Consider the following 19238-nt stretch of genomic DNA (forward strand, 5'->3'; position numbering starts at 1 on the left):
CATGTAAAGTGGTGTTACTCTTATCTCACTAATGAGCAAACTTTCAAGTGAGACCAATACTTTATGTAAATCACGGAAAAAATACATGGGCAGTTATGAACTTGGAGAACAAGAAGGGGTGTGTATCTATAAGAACTGGATATCTTTCTTGATCATATCTACTCTTTTAGCTATACCTTTCATTTCGAGATTGAAGACCAAGCCCTGGTCTACACTAAAAAGTTAGGTTGACCCAACTATACTGCTCAAGGGTGTAAAAAATCCACAGCTGAGTGATGCAAGTAACCCAACCTAACCCCGGGGTAAACAACACTAGATCAACCTAGCTACTGCCTCTTGGGGAGGTGGATTACTTACGCCGATGGGAGAACCCTTCTGTCAGTGTAGACAGCGTCTACACCGAAGGGCTGCAGCTGTGCCACTGTGGCGTTTCAAGCGTAGATAAGCCCTGAGCCCTCCCCACCAAGCAGGAGTACTTCTCAAGCTGAAACAAACCAAGGTGAAAACTGTTAGCCAGTAGAAGAAACAATTTTTAAACCCTTTTTTAAATTTTAGAACTGCAAAATAAAATAGCGCTAATCACAACTCCAGAATCATGAAATGAGTGGGTTGTATTGGCAGACACATGCACCAAAAAAAGGGAGGCAACATTCTTCCCTCTCCTTTATTCCCTCATGTACCAGTTCTACAGTACAGAAATGTCATTTCTGTTTTGTTGCTGTGTAACAGGCCTACACAAAGGAAACTGATTAACTGACTATTAACTATATACTGCCCTAGGTTGGGCCCTAGGCACTACCATAATTAAAATATGAGAAAAGAAACAGGAAAATTGACTGTACACAACATACTGACAAATGCACAAAGTAAACAACATGCAAAAGAAAAATATTTCTAATCTCTCTCAATTATAGGTGTTACTTGTAACAACAGTAGGTAACAAAAATTAGAAATGTGATCTGTGCGATGTCCCTTTAGTTACAACTGTCATTACAACACAGCTCATTATGTTTCTTTTGGAAAGTTATTGAAACAATCATTAAGGCACCATAGACTGCAGCATTCTTCTCCGAAAAGTTCTAAGTCTACTTTGCATTTACTGAAAAGGTGTGGACCAAGGCCAACAAAAGTAGGTAAGGCTGATGGGTAAATCTCTTAGAAGGCTTGCACTCCTTCCATCCATGAGGTGGCCATTGATCTTGTTGTGTGGGCTGTAACCTTATTAGGTGGGAGTCTCACCTTATGCCTTATCAGCCTCTACTATGAAAAGCTTTGATCCACCTAGTTATTGAAGATTTTTCCTTTTATTGCTTAGAAATAAAGGTTGAATAGGAAGTTTGATTTCCTGAGTGTTTCAGTTCCACATAGGTAGATTTTTTTAATGTACTATGGATATCTAGTCTATGCTATTTTTCTCCTTTCAGATGCTTCAGACAAAACGAAGGTTGAGCAGTGACTTGTGATTAATGGAAAAGCTGTATCAGTTCTCTGCACCACGTGGTCACTGCAGAACATACAGCATTGATAATCTATAGAAAGAGCTTCTCATTCTCAAAACCTGATGGCAGATGAAATCCTTATGTGAAAGGTGACTGTCATGGTGAGGAAACAAATGGGGATTCAAATGGTGAAGCTACTAGAGATGTTAATATGGGGCACAGATTCCATGACAGAAAACCATCCAACAGTTCTGCTGCCTGTAGGAATTTCTTTATGCATGGGTGTGAGGATATGAAACCAGGTTTGTCTGTGCCCAAGATAATGCCTAAGTGTCTAAGGGCATGTCTTCACTAGCAACACTAAAGCACTGCTGCGGCAGAACTTTAATGTGGCTGTGTAGCCATTGCACCAGCACTGAGAAAAAAAACAAACAAACAAAAAAAACTACCACCTCTGTGAGGGGAATGGCTACCAGTGCTGGGAGTGACCTTGGATGGGTAGATGCTGCCACCACCCAAGTGTAAAAAAAAAAAAACCCAAAACAACAAAAAAACACCTTTTGATAATCCAGGAAGGAACACTTGGGAATTCCTTCCTGTGGGGTACCCACAAGACCTTTCACCCCCACCCCAGGGAAGAGCTGAGGGTGGGGGGGAAGGAAAGGAAATCAGGAGTTGCCACCAGCTAATTAAACATATGCACAAAGCTCTTAGGGACACAAAAATCCAATCCTGCTCTTAAAAAAAGGTAAAATTTATTAAAAACAAAAAGAAAGGAAATACATTTGGAACTTAGGCTTTTTGCTCAATCTTAAAAGAAAAAAATTACAAAAATTAAACATCAAGATAGATCTCTTGAGGTTCAGCTTAAAGGTTACAAGCAAAACAAAGGCATCTGGGGTTAGCACAGAGGAGTCCACAAGGCAAGAAATAAAACAGAAATAAACCTAATCATGGTCTTTCTAAACATTCCTAATCTACTTACACATTTGGGAGTTCCAAATAAGTAATTCTAGGTATGATCTGAAGTTTTTTCCTCCATTTTAAAAAGTTCTAGCCCTCCCATTGGCTCTTTTGGTCAGGTGCCCACTTCTTTCCTTTTACCTGTGGACTTGTTAACCCTTTACAGGTAAAGCAAGTAGAGAACAGCTGCTAAGAGGAATTTTATAGCTAACTGGCTGGCTGGGTGCCCATAAAAAGGGAGCTACCCTCCCCCCCTTTATTTATCACAGGGCCCCATCAAAAAAAATATATGTATCTAGTACAGGCTTGACAATATCTGCTTTTCACCTGTCAGTGAATGGGAAGCTTTCCCTGGTGCATGACAGGGGAGGGCAATGCCTAAAATCTGAAGAAATTTTTAAATTTTCATTTTAAAAAGTGTAAGTTTCTAGCCTACATACAATGAAAACTTTCCAAGCATCACCAGATGCAGAATAATTTTTGAGTCTGCAGACAGACAGTGCCAGAATTTCTGTTCCTGCTCAGAGCTACCCAAAGTAGCAGAAGAGTGACTGCCATTACAGGGTTCTGAACATGAGCAGTCTCGTTAATTTCGCTCTGCGACGGTTCGGAAAAGCTCTGCATCCCAGCCAATCCAGGCACTGGAGCAAAGAGGAGGACCCAAAAACAGGCTGAAAGTAAAGAACACAGAGACACTAGCCACAGCAGTTGGTCTCTGTGATTGTCTCATCCTAATGATAAGTGCTCTGTTCAGAGGCTTGGTAGTCTCTGATTCCGAAAGGGACAAACTGAGGGATGAACCTGAGCTTGATTATGAGTGTTTTTCATCCTCCACTTGGATTTATGGGAGGAGTCTGAGGCACTTAATAGAACATTCTTTTGTCAGAAAGAACCTCAGGAGTATCAAAGTCAAGGAGATCTACTTAATTTTAGACTTTGGTTTCTTTGGTCCTGGGATTGTGTCCCCTTTTGGGTTTTTGAGTTCCCTTCATGTTGGAGGTTGAGAGCAGGGGGAGGGAGGAATAGCTCCTCCACACCCAGAGGAGAAGAGTCTCATGAAGTAGACACAATAATAAGCTGGCCTCAAGAGGGCAAGAAAGTCTGAGCATTTTCCCTCACAATATACAAAGCTCTCTAGGGTCTTGGTAGAGCAGTGGTTCTCAAACTAGGGCAACCACTTGTTCAGGAAAAGCCCCTGGTGGGCCAGGCCGGTTTGTTTACCTGCTGCGTCCACAGGTTCGGCCGATCTTGGCTCCCAGTGGCCGCGATTCGCCGCTCCAGACCAATGGGGGCTGCAGGAAGGGCGGCCAGCACATCCCTCAGCCCGCGCCACTTCCCGCAGCCCACATTGGCCTGGAGAGGCAAACCGCGGCCAGTGGAAGCCACAATCGGCCAAACCTGCAGACACGGCAGGTAAACAAACTGGCCTGGCCCACCATGGGCTTTCCCTGAACAAGCGGCAGCCCTAGTTTGAGAACCACTGTGGTAGAGGAATGGATCAGACTTCAATTCCAGGGTACAAAACTCGATTGCCTTTCTAATGCGAGAGGTAGGCAGGTTAGTACCTTAGTAGAGTGGAAATGAGGAGAAAACAGAGACATAAGTGTCACTGAATTGATAAGCTGCCCCGATGTTGCTCGAGGACATGGAGTTGGAGTCACTTAACCCCTTGAAAGAAGTCTCTGCTGGCTCCCACAGTGCAGCAATCTGTCACTTGCTGTTCCCTTCCCAGGGGAATGACGCTGCCAGCTGCTGCATTAAGGAGGACAAACATTAGCAATGAAGGATGAAGCTGCCTTGCTGAAGCTGCTGGGCTAGCTAGGAGCTTTTAGGGGCAAGCTGCTCTGTGGATTCTGCAGAGACCTGGCCATCTCAGACTCTGAGAGGTATATTGGGAAGGTCACTTCTCTGGAAGGCCTGCAGTCACTGCTTCTTCTTAGTGTTAGTTCTCCCTCTGTGCAAGGCAGCAGAATGCAGGAGCTAATCTTGCGCTTCCTTCTCTGCTTCTTAGCCTTCACTGTGTGTAGCTTCCTGCAAAGCTGGGAGCACTCAGAATCCCCCTTGCTTGACACATTATCTAACAGGAGTCTTTTAGGGAATCAGTTTTATCTTTTTAAAAAGGAGTACTTGTGGCACCTTAGAGACTAACAAATTTATTTGAGCATAAGCTTTTGTGAGCTACAGCTCACTTCATCGGATGCATTCAGTGGAAAATACAGTGGGGAGATTTATATACACAGCGAATATGAAACAATGGGTGTTACCATACACACTGTAACCAGAGTGATCACTTAAGGTGAGCTATTACCAGCAGGAGAGCAGTGGGGGTAGAGGGGGAGAGAGACACAGACCTTTTGTAGTGATAATCAAGGTAGGCCATTTCCAGCAGTTGACAAGAACATCTGAGGAACAGTGGGCGGGTGGCGGGGGGGAGGGGGAATAAACATGGGGAAATAGTTTTACTTGTGTAATGACCCATCATCTCAGGCACTGGCACCCTGACAGCAGGACTGTCTGGCTATGTAGACCCCCTCCTCAGGCCCAACACCACCAGCACTCCCAGCTATCTTCGAGACACCACTGACTTCCTGAGGAAACTACAATCCATTGGTGATCTTCCTGAAAACACCATCCCAGCCACTATGAATGTAGAAGCCCTCTACACCAACATTCCACACAAAGATGGACTACACGCCATCAGGAACAGTATCCCCGATAACGTCATGGCAAACCTGGTGGCTGAACTTTGTGACTTTGTCCTCACCCATAACTATTTCACATTTGGGGACAATGTATACCTTCAAATCAGCAGCACTCCTATGGGTACCCGCATGGCCCCACAGTATGCCAACATTTTTATGGCTGACTTGGACGAGAGCTGAGGAAGCGTTGTTCTCCTAATACCCCTACTCTACTTGCGCTACATTGATGACATTTTCATCATCTGGACCCATGGTAAAGAAGCCCTTGAGGAATTCCACCATGATTTCAACAATTTCCGTCCCACCATCAACCTCAGCCTGGACCAGTCCACACAAGAGATCCACTTCCTGGACACTATGGTGCTAATAAGCGATGGTCACATAAACACCACCCTATACCGGAAACCTACTGACTGCTATTCCTACCTACATGCCTCCAGCTTTCATCCAGACCACACCACGCGATCCATTGTCTACAGCCAAGCTCTACGATACAACCGCATTTGCTCCAACCCCTCAGACAGAGACAAACACCTACAAGAGCTCTATCAAGCATTCTTACAACTACAATACCCACCTGCTGAAGTGAGGAAACAGATTGACAGAGCCAGAAGAGTACACAGAAGTCACCTACTACAGGACAGGCCCAACAAAGAAAATAACAGAAAGTCACTAGCCATCACCTTCAGCCCCCAACTAAAACCTCTCCAACGCATCATCAAGGATCTACAACCTATCCTGAAGGACGACCCATCACTCTCACACATCTTGGCAGACAGGCCAATCCTTGCTTACAGACAGCCCCCCAACCTGAAGCAAATACTCACCAGCAACCACACACCACACAACAGAACCACTAACCCAGGAACCTATCCTTTCAACAAAGCCCGTTGCCAGCTGTGTTCACATATCTATTCAGGGGACATCATCATCGGGCCTAATCACATCAGCCACAATATCAGAGGCTCGTTCACCTGCACATCTACCAATGTGATATATGCCATCATGTGCCAGCAATGCCCCTCTGCCATGTACATTGGTCAGACTGGACAGTCTCTATATAAAAGAATAAATGGACACAAATCAGACGTCAAGAATTATAACATTCAAAAACCAGTTGGAGAACACTTCAATCTCTTTAGTCACTCGATTACAGACCTAAAAGTTGCAATTCTTCAACAAAAAAACTTCAAAAACAGACTCCAAGGAGAGACTGCTGAATTGGAATTAATTTGCAAACTGGATACAATTAACTTAGGCTTGAATAGAGACTGGGAGTGGATGGGTCATTACACAAAGTAAAACTATTTCCCCATGTTTATTCCCCACCCCTACCCCCCACTGTTCCTCAGATGTTCTTGTCAACTGCTGGAAATGGCCCAACTTGATTATCACTATAAAAGGTTTCTTCCCCCCCTACTCCATGCCACCCCACTCTCCTGATGGTAACAGCTCACCTTAACTGATCACTCTGGTTACAGTGTGTATGGTAACTAACCCATTGTTTCATGTTCTCTATGTATATAAATCTCCCCACTGTATTTTCCACTGAATGCATCCGACGAAGTGAGCTATAGCTCACGAAAGCTTATGCTCAAATAAATTGGTTAGTGTCTAAGGTGCCACAAGTACTCCTTTTCTTTTTGCGAATACAGACTAACATGGCTGCTACTCTGAAACCAGTTTTATCTTTCTCCCTCTCCAAGTTCTGAAGAGCAATGGGCTCCAAAGCTGCTTTGTTTCTGGTCTGCAATATGATCAGTCCTCAGCCATGTAGCAACCAGGTCTCAATATGCCCCTTAACACTAGGGAAATCCTAAGACTGGCCAATACTGAAACAGAAAAGAACAAATCCATGCAAGTCCCCCTCTCAGGAAGGCACAGGCCTAGTCCTCCCACCGCCAAACACTCTTGACACAGGATAACATTTTATAACATTACCTTAGAATTGCAGGCTAAAGCCACAAAGGCTTTTTTTGCCTCTGTCTTCACGAACAAGGTCAGCTCCCAGACTGCTGCGCTGGGCAACACAGCATGGGGAGTAGGTGGCCAGCCCTCTGTGGAGAAAGAAGTGGTTAGGGACTATTTAAAAAAGCTGAACGTGCGCAAGTCCATGGGGCCTGATGCGTTGCATCCGAGAGTGATAAAGGAGTTGGCGGCTGTGATTGCAGAGCCATTGGCCATTATCTTTGAAAACTCATGGCGATCGGGGGAAGTCCCGGACGACTGGAAAAAGGCTAATGTAGTGCCCATCTTTAAAAAAAGGGAAGAAGGAGGATCCTGGGAACTACAGGCCAGTCAGCCTCACCTCAGTCCCCGGAAAAATCATGGAGCAGGTCCTCAAGGAATCAATCCTGAAGCACTTACACAAGAGGAAAGTGATCAGGAACAGTCAGCATGGATTCACCAAGGGAATGACATGCCTGACTAATCTAAGCGCCTTCTATGAGGAGATTACTGGTTCTGTGGATGAAGGGAAAGCAGTGGATGTATTGTTTCTTGACTTTAGCAAATTTTTGACATGGTCTCCCACAGTATTCTTGTCAGCAAGTTAAAGAAGTATGGGCTGGATGAATGCACTATAAGGTGGGTAGAAAGTTGGCTAGATTGTCAGGCTCAATGGGTAGTGATCAATGGCTCCATGTCTAGATGGCAGCCGGTATCAAGTAGAGTGCCCCAAGGGTCGGTCCTGGGGCCGGTTTTGTTCAAGATCTTCATAAATGATCTGGAGGATGGTGTGGATTGCACTCTCAGCAAATTTGCGGATGATACTAAACTAGGAGGAGTGGTAGATACAGTGGCAGGTAGGGATAGGATACAGAGGGACCTAGACAAATTGGAGGATTGGGCCAAAAGAAATCTGATAGGTTCAACAAGGATAAGTGCAGGGTCCTGCACTTAGGACGGAAGAATCCAATGCACCGCTACAGACTAGGGACCGAATGGCTAGGCAGCAGTTCTGCAGAAAAGGACCTAGGGGTGACAGTGGACGAGAAGCTGGATATGAGTCAACAGTGTGCCCTTGATGCCAAGAAGGCCAATGGCATTCTGGGATGTATAAGTAGGGGCATAGCCAGCAGATCGAGGGACGTGATCGTTCCCCTCTATTCGACATTGATGAGGCCTCATCTGGAGTACTGTGTCCAGTTTTGGGCCCCACACTACAAGAAGAAAAGGAGTACTTGTGGCACTTTAGAGACTAACCAATTTATTTGAGCATGAGCTTTCGTAGCTCATGAGCTGTAGCTCACGAAAGCTCATGCTCAAATAAATTAGTTAGTCTCTAAGGTGCCACAAGTACTCCTTTTCTTTTTGCGAATACAGACTAACACGGCTGTTACTCTGAAACCTGACACTACAAGAAGGATGTGGAAAAATTGGAGAGAGAGTCCAGCGAAGGGCAACAAAAATGATTAGGGGTCTGGAACACATGAGGAGAGGCTGAAGGAACTGGGATTGTTTAGTCTGCAGAAGAGAAGAATGAAGGGGGATTTGATAGCTGCTTTCAACTACCTGAGAGGTGGTTCCAAAGAGGATGGTTCTAGACTATTCTCAGTGGTAGAAGATGACAGGACAAGGAGTAATGGTCTCAAGTTGCAGTGGGGGAGGTTTAGGTTGGATATTAGGAAAAACTTTTTCACTAGGAGCGTGGTGAAACACTGGAATGCGTTACCTAGGGAGGTGGTAGAATCTCCTTCCTTAGAAGTTTTTAAGGTCAGGCTTGACAAAGCCCTGGCTGGGATGATTTAATTGAGGATTGGTCCTGCTTTGAGCAGGGGGTTGGACTAGATGACCTCTTGAGGTCCCTTCCAACCCTGATATTCTATGATTCACACAACTTAAGGCTATTCCCCTCATCCTCCACTCCAACCCAGGCAGTACGCTTCTGGGAAATTATAGCACACCTCACCCATCCAGTTATGTTGCAGTTTAGGCCCTGACCCTGCAGACACTTAGGGCTTGGTTATACTTACATTTTATAGCGCTCTAACTTGCTGGCTCAGGGGGGGTGAAAAATCACCCTCCTGAGCGCAACAAGTCAGAACACTTTAAAGCGCTAGTGTAAACAGGCTCCGAGCACTGGGAGCCGTGCTCCCAGCGCTTGGAGCTAATCCCCTCGTTGAGATGGATTACCAAGAGTGCTGGGAGAGCTCTCTCCCAGTGCGCGACCACACTAGCACTTCAAAGCGCTCCGGGAACGCTTTGATGTTTCCATGTAGCCATACCCTTAGGGATGTACAAAATCCCATTGAACTCAGTGGCCCCATTCACATGTACAGTTACTCACATGTTTAAGTGATTGTAGAATTGGGGTCAGACTAAGTTTAACAGGGCAAGGACCCTGTAATTTGTGTATTAAGTATGATGCACATTTATGTTGCTATATAATAAATAATAATTAGAGTGACCCTTTGTCTCCAACACTTTCAGTCTGCCATAAGCATCAGAGACGTTATATTTAAAAGAAATAGCCGGAGAGAGAACATAAGGCATTGCTACAGAAACTCTGAATTGGCTTTTAGTCTCTGGATAAAATAGGACTTTCTGATGAGCTGTTTTTCTTATTGTTATGTATCAATTCCATTTCATAACAGCAGTGAGGCACTGCAGGCAGAGCACTTCAGGATGATTACTGCATTTCTCGGGTAGTTAAGTAGACCTGACCTTCAGCCACATACCTCACCTCAGGCATTGTGATAAGGTATAATTGCCCAGAGATGTACTGCCTGGGGTGCCTCATTGATTAATTATAGGGTTAGGAAAATTCTGCCGGTCCAGGTATCTGATTGGCTCCACATGCCACAGTGCTTTATAATGGGTCTGAAGGAGCCAGTACACTAGTGTAGTGGTTCTCAACTAAGAGTATGCATACCCTTGGGGGTACACCGAGGTCTTCAGTGGGTACGCCAACTCATCTAGACATTTGCCTAGCTTTACAACAGGCTACATAAAAAGCACTAGTGAAGTCAGTACAAACTAAATTTAATACAATGATTTGTTTATACTCCTCTATACACATAAATATTGTACTTACATTTCAATTTAAGTTGATTTTATAATTATATGGTAAAAGTGAGAAAATAAGCAATTTTTCAGTAATAGCGTGCTATGACACTTTTGTATTTTGATGTCTGATTTTGTAAGCAAGTCGTTTTTAAGTGAGGTAAAACTTGGAATACGCAAGACAAATCAGACTACTCAAAGAGACCGTTGTCTGGAAAGGTTGAGACCAACTGCATTAGAGCATACCTCTGCACACGAGCCAGAAGAGGCTCTCTTGCTCATTGCAGACCCATTTCCAGACCAGCCAGGCTCTCCCTTCAATCAAGCAGTCTGTCTTGTTTTTAGCAGAGATTTACTGAGAGATTTTCTCTTGGAAACAATAATATATGGATGGAAAGAAAGAACAGAAATGAGTGAACATGGTAATTATCCCCAATGTTGCAAATAAGAGCGATTTCTCATTCTGAGACAAGCCTGAAAAAACAAGATTAAAATGCTTGAGGGACATGTTCTTGAAACCGCAGGTAATAGAACAGATAAAATGTATTTAAAATATCTCATGGGGACATGTACCTTTTAGCTAATAGCTTTTAGATACTACAATTGTATTATGAAAATAATATTCTTCCACTCTTCATTATGGGGTTAACATTGTATATATAAAATGAGTAACAGAGCAACGTGTCTTTAAAGGCAATTGGGTCTGGTTCCAAAAAGCCAGACTCACCCCCCTGATATGCCTTGCACACCAAAGCACAACAAGCAACACAAATGGCATCTGCAAGCACAGACAGCATATCAGCAATATTAATAATCCATGCAAAAGACACAATTTAACAAACAGAAAAAAAGAGGGATGTGGTGGGATAAAGCATGAAGCGATAGTATCTCAGCTACCGCTTAAGAGAATGTGAAGAACGGACTTGCTTCTCCTGACTTCCACAGTGCCCACACCAGGGCTGCCAGCTAACACACTGCGTGAAGTACCCACCACTAGAAACAATTTGTCATGTGTCAGATCAAATAAACTCTTAATAGACCATTGTGCTCCCTTAAGCGGAAGGCAGCCAAACTCCAAAGGAAAAATCCAAGAAGCCTAACTGGCCACATTAAACCCAAGTGCTTACATCAACCAAACACTTTTCACTTTAAAAACACATCATTACAATACAATCTATTCCCATGTAGAAGTTTCTGTGAAAGACAGTCATCAGCAATATTTATTATTAAAAGAAGGTGAGGTTTAAATTATCACTCTTGGGCTGAAGCACGACATAGATAAAGAATGTGACATTTCTGCACTAACAGAATAGTATTTCGCTCATTCTTGGGAGACATTTTAGAAGAGTTTTGAAGATATAAACTGCTTTATAACTGCTAAGGATTATCACCATCTTTCCGCTGCATCTTTTCTTTAAAGAACTATTCATTGTGGAATTAAATAGTTAAATTCTGGTATAGAAGGAACAGCAGAGTCTATCACTTGGGCATGTATGGGACAGGAGCTAATTTACAAGATATTTAGATTGAAAACTCTGCAAGGCAGGGTCTGTTATATTTGTTATATGTTATATTTATGTAATATTTGTACAGCAGGGCCCCAATCCCCAGCTAGGCCCTGTAGGCATTGCCACAATACAAATAAACACTGCTACTGCATCTGGGTACAATCTCCTCATCCCCTTCACAGCCCCGCTTCTGTCCATCTCTTGCCACCGCCCTGTCTTCCATGTTTTCAGTATCTCTGTATTTTTGTTCCTCCTGTCCTTTTTCCTGCTTGTACCTGCAGTTATATCACACTGTGCTGGGATCCTGTCACATCTAACAAGCTACAGAACACCTAGCTACTGCACGAAGTGGTGTTAAAAAACCAGTAGGTAACATTCCCCACTAAGTCAGTGTTGAACCTAAATCCCAGCATAGGGTTAGGGGACACTGTTCTGCTCGATGTGCCATGCTACAGGAGTTTCAAAACCAAGATCTTGTGATAATTAAAGATTCTCTAGTATTTTTTGCAAGAATAGGGGATGTTATCCCCAGTTTTCTGGCCAAATTTTAACTCCAGTAATTACATTCTGCCTCCCTAGCTACTCCCTGAAGTTTCAACAGGATACTGTATTCTTTGATGCCTTCCCTCTATCAATGTGTATTATTGCTGTGAGCTGTTAAACAAATGTTGCGTCCCACATCAGAGGTGGTTGTCCCAGACACTAATAAAGTCATCATTCTAGCTTGGTTTACAAAAGTCTTGTCTACACTAGAAAGGGTTTACCAGTATAGCTATACCAGCAAACCTTCCTAGAGAAGGTGCAGTTTATACCAGCAAAAGCATAGCTTATCCCTGTTCCTCGAACAAAATAAGCTACACCAGTTGTGACATTATCTGATTAAAATATGACCATGCAAATCATTATTGCTACCGCTGTTATATAATTGCAACGAATCTTATACAAAGTGTAGCACATGGCCAGAAAGCGTTAAGCATCCTGCAGGCTAACTGACCCCGAGTCAACCTATAGAGACATGTTAGAAATGGCAATTAGGGCCATTCCATGCTAGATAGGCTAGAACTTTGAAGTGCAAACCTGTATTGTTAGAGAATTAGAGGTGATACTAATTGTATGTGTTTACTTATATCTTAGATGCTAGCCACGTAAACAGACAGTTCCTGTCTGTCACTATAGCTACTGATTCAGAGATCAAAAGGGAATATTAACATTTATATTAATCTTGGGTGCACTAATGTCATGGTCTATATGGCTCTTTAAAGTTTGAGATAAACTGCTTAATGGATAAATTATTGTATGTTAATCCATGTAGTTAATTACCAGTGAGGGTTAGGAAACAGAAGATTACATCAGAAGCCTACTGTTCACCCAGGCCTGTATGGTCCAGTGGCTGCTAGAAAACTGTACAAAAGACTCTTGGATCCCGATCCTTTTTATCTCAGATCTGTTTGATGCTTCATACAGGGGAAGCTTAAGCCACAAGATTGAGATCCCAGTCCTGACTCGAGCATCCTGAATATACACATTGGACTATTACCTATGAACTAACTCTGAAAGAACTCTTTGCAACTACAAAGCTCACCATCTCTGCTATATGAATCTGAATCTCAAGAACTGTACTCATGTCTGTATGTATATTGATCTTTTAACCAATACTCACTTTTCTTTTTTAATAAGTTATAGTTTAGTTAATAGGAATTGGCTGTAAGCATGTATTTGGGTAAGATCTGGAATATTCATTAACCTGGGAGGTAATGTGTCCGATCCTTTGGGATTGGTAGAACTTTTTTATATGATGAATAAGATTTTCAGTAATCCTCATCATATTTGACTTGGTTGTCTGGGTGGAGGCCTATGGCTGGGTTACTTCAAGGGAAATGTGCTGTTGGCTTCTGGGTAACCAGTGAAGTGGTATAGAAGCTGTTTTGTGCTGGCTTGGTAAATCTAAGTATTTGAATATCCATCAGCTTTGGGGATTGCCTGCCCCCATTCTTTTCAGTTCACCCTAATTGAATGACCTAAGTTGGCTCCCCTGGGACCCTGGTCACACCAGTAAAAGGATTTTTTCACCAGTTTAACTATGTCAACACTAGGGCTTTTGCTGGCATAGCTATATCAGTTAAAAGGGTGTTTTTTCACACTCCTTAGCTACACTGCAAAAACCTTTTAAGGAGACCGGAACTTCTGTACACCCATTGTTCCCCAGCAGGAATCTGGCCAAATCCAGGAATCTTACATAGGAAGGTGCATGTATGCAACCAACCTCCTCCCAGGAAGATGAGAAAAGTAACTGGGGAAAAAACAACAGAAGAAAATACAGTGGTTTGAAAGAAGCACTGGGTTAAAACTAGTTACTATTTTATATATTACAATGCTCCTTTTCATTTGATAAACAGATTGGAAATCACCTGTTTCACAGGCATTTCTGCAAGATCTGCTGCAATTTCCTGCTGAAATGCAATGTATAACTTTTGGAGTGATACAGAATCTTAAGTATATTACAGAGGGACTGCTTTCCCCTTTCCCCAGCAGCAGAGTCATAAAACCGTTCTAAATCCTTTCAACACAGGTACCAACAGGTACCAACAGTTTCTAGTCTTAAAATGGAGGGAGGAACCTCATTGGTTAAAGTGCAAGAGTGAGGCTCTCTCTACACTAGCACTTTTGTCAGTGAAACTTTTGTCGGTCAGGGGTGTGAAAAAAAACCCACACCTCTGACCAACATAAGTTTCACTAACAAAAGCACCGGTGTGGATAGCACTATATCGGTGGGAGATGTTCTCCCGCCAACATAGCTACTGCTGATCCTTAAGGGTGGTTTAATTATGCTAGCGGGAGAGCTCTCTCCCATCAGCATAGAGTGGCTACACGGGAGACCTTCCAGAGGCACGGCTGCAGCGGTACAGCTGTGCCGCTGGAAGGTCTGTGGTGTAGACATCACCTGAGAGTCAGGAGACCTAGCTCTGCCTCTAAGCAAATCACTTTATCACTCTTCGGTGTCATAATTTACTTAGAGAATGAGACCATCAAAATTCTCTGGGCATATCTACATAATTAAAATACAAACCATGCTGCCCAAAGTCAACCTTCAGTAAACTCCCTCCCTACCAAGATAGGCCAGATATATTCCCCCACTGCCAGGCCTCAAGGAAGAGCCAGCGAAATCAGATGAGTTTTAGGCCTAAATAGACTAGGATTTAACTTGACTGGTTTAGCACATGCTAAAGGCAGTGTGTCCTGTCTACACTACATTTTTAAGACACACAGTTAGCAGGTTCTAACATCACATCTTTAAATAAGGCCTAAGGGCTCATGTGCACTATGAGTTAATTACAGGTTTCACAGAAACAACCGTGTTAGTCTGTATTCGCAAAAAGAAAAGGAGTCCTTGTGGCAAATAAAGACTAACCAATTTATTTGAGCATAAGCTTTCGTGAGCTACAGCTCACTTCATCGGATGCATACTGTGGAAAGTGTAGAAGATCTTTTTATATACACACAAAGCATGAAAAAATACCTCCTCCCACCCCACTCTCCTGCTGGTAATAGCTTATCTAAAGTGACCACTCTCCTTACAATGTGTATGATAATTAAGGTGGGCCATTTCCAGCACAAATCCAGGGTTTAACAAGAACGGCTGGGGGGGGCGGGTAGGAAAAAACAAGGGGAAATAGGTTACCTTGCATAATGTTCTCCGACTGGTTTATGAATGTTATAATTCTTGACATCTGGTTTATGTCCAACATTCATAAACCAGTCGGAGAACACTTCAGTCTCTCTGGTCACGTGATTACAGACATGAAAGTTGCGATATTACAACAAAAAAACTTCAAATCCAGACTCCAGCGAGAAACTGTTGAATTGGAATTCATTTGCAAATTTGATACAATTAACTTAGGCTTGAATAGAGACTGGGAGTGGCTAAGTCATTATGCAAGGTAACTTATTTCCGCTTGTTTTTTCCACCCCCCCCCCCCCCCCAGCTGTTCTTGTTAAACCCTGGATTTGTGCTGGAAATGGCCCACCTTAATTATCATACACATTGTAAGGAGAGTGGTCACTTTAGATAAGCTATTACCAGCAGGAGAGTGGGGTGGGAGGAGGTATTTTTTCATGCTTTGTGTGTATATAAAAAGATCTTCTACACTTTCCACAGTATGCATCCGATGAAGTGAGCTGTAGCTCACGAAAGCTTATGCTCAAATAAATTGGTTAGTCTCTAAGGTGCCACAAGTACTCCTTTTCTTTTTATGAGTTAATTGATTACCACTGAACTCACACATCTGTCCCAAAACACAAATGTTTGCAATTTACCTTAGGCAGAGCCCTCAAATTAACTCAAGGTGAAAAATCAAATGTAGCCAAGGCCTTACATGGTGACTGAACATTCAGACTTGAACTCTGTTCGACCAATGGAGGAAACTAATTCCAAAGCCTAGGCTCAGATGCCCAAATCTAGGTACTATTAGCAGGAATAATTCAGCTGATCTCAGCTGCCAGGCAGTTTCTCCTTCTCTAAAATCGGAATAAATATCCCCATGAGATTTTAAAGTTTGTAAGTGCTATGAGATCCTCGGAGGAAAAGCATGACAGAATTGCAAAGGACTGGAATATATTAACATTATAGAGCGAGGAAGAGGGGGGGAAAAAGGGGGGGGGGGGGGAAATGTAAAGGAAGAATGACAGAAGCAGGAAGCAGTGCCTCCTAAAAAACTAAACTGAGCAGGAACCAGCAGAGGAGGCCTGAAAATCACTCCCCCTAAAAAAGCAAAGGGGGGAAAAGTAAAATTAACGCCAACAAAGTGGGAGGAACACAAAGAGAAAGGGGGAGGCAAGTGTGTCATCCTGCATTCCATTCAGTGTTCTTAGCACCAGAGCCATGCTCTCATCTATTTTTCAAATTTTATTTAAAAAGCATTCGATGCCTCATGAAAAACCTATATTTAGACACAGTTTTGTTTGCATCTAGGTTTCTTTTCAACTGTGGTTACTCGCATCAAAGCAGAGGACACAGATGTAGTCCCTGCTCATATAGGATTATGGCTTCCTAAGAACACATTAGCTATACCACACTACACACACACACACACAATCAGTTAGGTGCATGTGACAGAGGAATTCTAAAGTGTTTCGGGTTTCAGGGTCACATTTCCAACAGGGAGTAAAACAGGCATTTTAAAAAAATATGAGAAATGTTTGATTGTGTCCTCATATCAAACAAAGTTCTTGTCTTCTGGTAAATATCACAAATCATGAAGAACAAAGTAATAGATACAAATCTGTCATTTCTGGGCAGTCTTTGTATACACTTCATGTACATAAATCATGAGCCAAATCCCAAGGTCTTTACTCCGCCCATACTCATAGCTGGTCTGCACTGGAAACTAACCCCTAAAAGATGTAGCTATGCCAGTGTGAAAGATTCCTGAGAGAGAGCTAGTTACGCTCACCTAACCCGTGATGTAGACAGTGCTAGGTTGACGGAAGAATTCTTCCATCAACCCAGTTTCTGCCTCTCTGAGAGATGGATTACTTACAGCAACAAGAGAACCCCTCCCATCACTGTAATGAGTGTCTACCCTGGAACACTACAGTTGTGTTGCTGTAGCATTTTAAGTGTAGACATACCCATCAAACTCCCACTGTCATAAGACTTCTGTCTCAGCAAAATTTTCAGGATTTTACCCCAGATTATGTGAAAATATAACTAATGATTTTGTGCCAACCGATCAACATAATTGCAGCTTCAAGGGAGTCAAAGGAGCCTCTTGTTGCCATATCCTTAGAGGTGGAGAAGGCATTTGACTGTTTCCTGGGATTACCTTTTACTTGCTTGCTAAATTCGCATTTGGTAGTCAATTATCTCATGGATTATACTTTTTATATGAATCCCTCTTCCAGAGTGGTAACAAATGGCATTATTTCAAAACCATTCCCACGTCACAGGGGTACAAAACAGAGTTGCCCCCTCTGACCTCTGCTGTCAGACCAACCCCTAGAAGCTTTAGCTATTGCTATCCATACCCAGAGGTGAAAGTAAGCCGGTACGGGGCTCGGGCGGTGCTTTAAAGGGCCCGGGGCTCCCCGCAGCGGCCAGAGCCCATTTGATTGTAAAATGTCCCCTATAATATTGGCTACCAGAAAAACATGGGCCAGTTTGGCTAGAAAAAAAATTAAATTCCATCCCTTGTCACACACTGATGCTGCACTTTGGGGCAACTCACTGTAGAAAAATCAACAAGAAACCACGAATGTGGAGAGAGTTGTTGGACAAGAGGGCTTGTCAAAACTGGGAGCAGGGGGCACTGATGTAATTCCACTAGCACAGCATTGGCTCAAACCGCTAATGTAGATGCACCACACTGGCGAAACAAGTGACCTGCATGAGTGCAGCTTCTCCCAGATTCAAACTGATGTAAACTGCACCAACGTAAGCCACTATTTGCACAGGGGGTTGGCACAGGGGCAGCTAGAGCGGGGCAAAAAACACAACATACAACAAATCCAACACCCAGTGTAGACAAACCCTTAGAGCTATACAACACTTTCACTGCTGGATTAAAATTTAACAAATATCTAACAATCACTTCAAAGTTTCATAACCTTCAAGGAGACCTGCCTCCCCTTGAGCCTGTGCCAACTGTCACTTGAAACCGAGTTAAGGGACCCAGGCAACACCCACACCTTTGGAGTTTTTAAACCCACAATTTACAGCAGGATCTAATGCATACTAGGCTCCTGCTGGATCTTTTTAACAGTAGAGCAATTTATTTTGGAGGACCAAGAAAAGTAACAGCACTAGTAAGTTACCATAAGGAGAAACTATACTAAAGCAGGAATCAAGGATATGAGAAACATTTTCAGAGCTGTTTGTTTTTCACTCTTTCATGGTCTTGGAAAAGAAAATGGAGTGAATTTGTTTCATATGGATATTGTCCATCATTTGTTACCATACAGCTATTCAAGCTTACTTGAAAAACAAAAATTTTAGTTAAAAACACACAGTACTGTATAGCATGCCTGTGAGATATGCTTGTAATAACAGATCATTACAGTAAATGCAATACAGCTTTATATTACATTTTTCAAACAGTGTCCCAAAATGTTTACAAATTAAATACTCCAGCAGAGAGTAATTCAGAGGCACAGTGTTAATCAAGGAAGAAAAGAGGTTTACAGATCAGGGTGGGTAAAAATCAATTATTTTTAATTAAAATAAAATCAGATTTTTTTATTTAAAATCGGATTTTTTTGATAAAATGCTTTTTGAGGAAAAAAGCTACTTAAAGATAGTTTTAATTAAGATATCTTTGAGCTATAATGTATCATGGAATAGGGATTATAAATTCTAATTCTATAGTATGAGACAATTTATTCATGTAATGTTTAAGAAAAGTTTTGTAAATGAGTTCCAATAGTTCATGCAGTGGTGAGCTGGAGCCCGGAACCAGTTTGCACCAGTTCACTAGAACTGGTTGTTAAATTTAGAAGCCCTTTTAGAACTGGTTGTCCCGCGAGGGAGAACCGGTTCTAAAAGGGCTTCTAAATTTAACAACCCTGGAGCACCCCCCAGGAAAATTTGATGGGTGCAGAGCACCCACTGGCAGCTCCCCACCCCCGGC

General features: G+C 42.8%; 1 protein-coding gene across 12 annotated transcripts in view; it reads right to left on the reverse strand.

Moving 5' to 3' along the window:
• Nucleotides 1-19238, reverse strand: part of SIL1 (SIL1 nucleotide exchange factor) — a 214487-nt gene that overhangs the window by 177867 nt on the left and 17382 nt on the right. Inside the window, exons 2-4 of one of the 12 annotated variants that reach the window (XM_037906288.2) lie at nt 10355-10477; nt 7046-7161; nt 3968-4154 (exon numbers count right to left, since the gene is read on the reverse strand). The exons of 6 other annotated variants lie outside the window; for them this stretch is intronic. Coding sequence is in view for 1 of the 6 variants with exons in the window: in XM_043552720.1 (XP_043408655.1) it covers nt 6079-6086 (8 nt within the window). In the remaining 5 variants the exon portion in view is untranslated. Of the gene's footprint in view, nt 1-3967; nt 4155-6078; nt 6087-7045; nt 7162-10354; nt 10484-19238 lie in introns of those variants that run through there. 5 more of the 12 variants (XM_037906290.2, XM_043552721.1, XM_037906291.2 and 2 more) reach the window with 5 other exon arrangements.

This window comes from Chelonia mydas, chromosome 8 (genome assembly GCF_015237465.2).
Source record: "Chelonia mydas isolate rCheMyd1 chromosome 8, rCheMyd1.pri.v2, whole genome shotgun sequence".
NCBI classification, from domain to species: Eukaryota; Metazoa; Chordata; order Testudines; family Cheloniidae; genus Chelonia; species Chelonia mydas.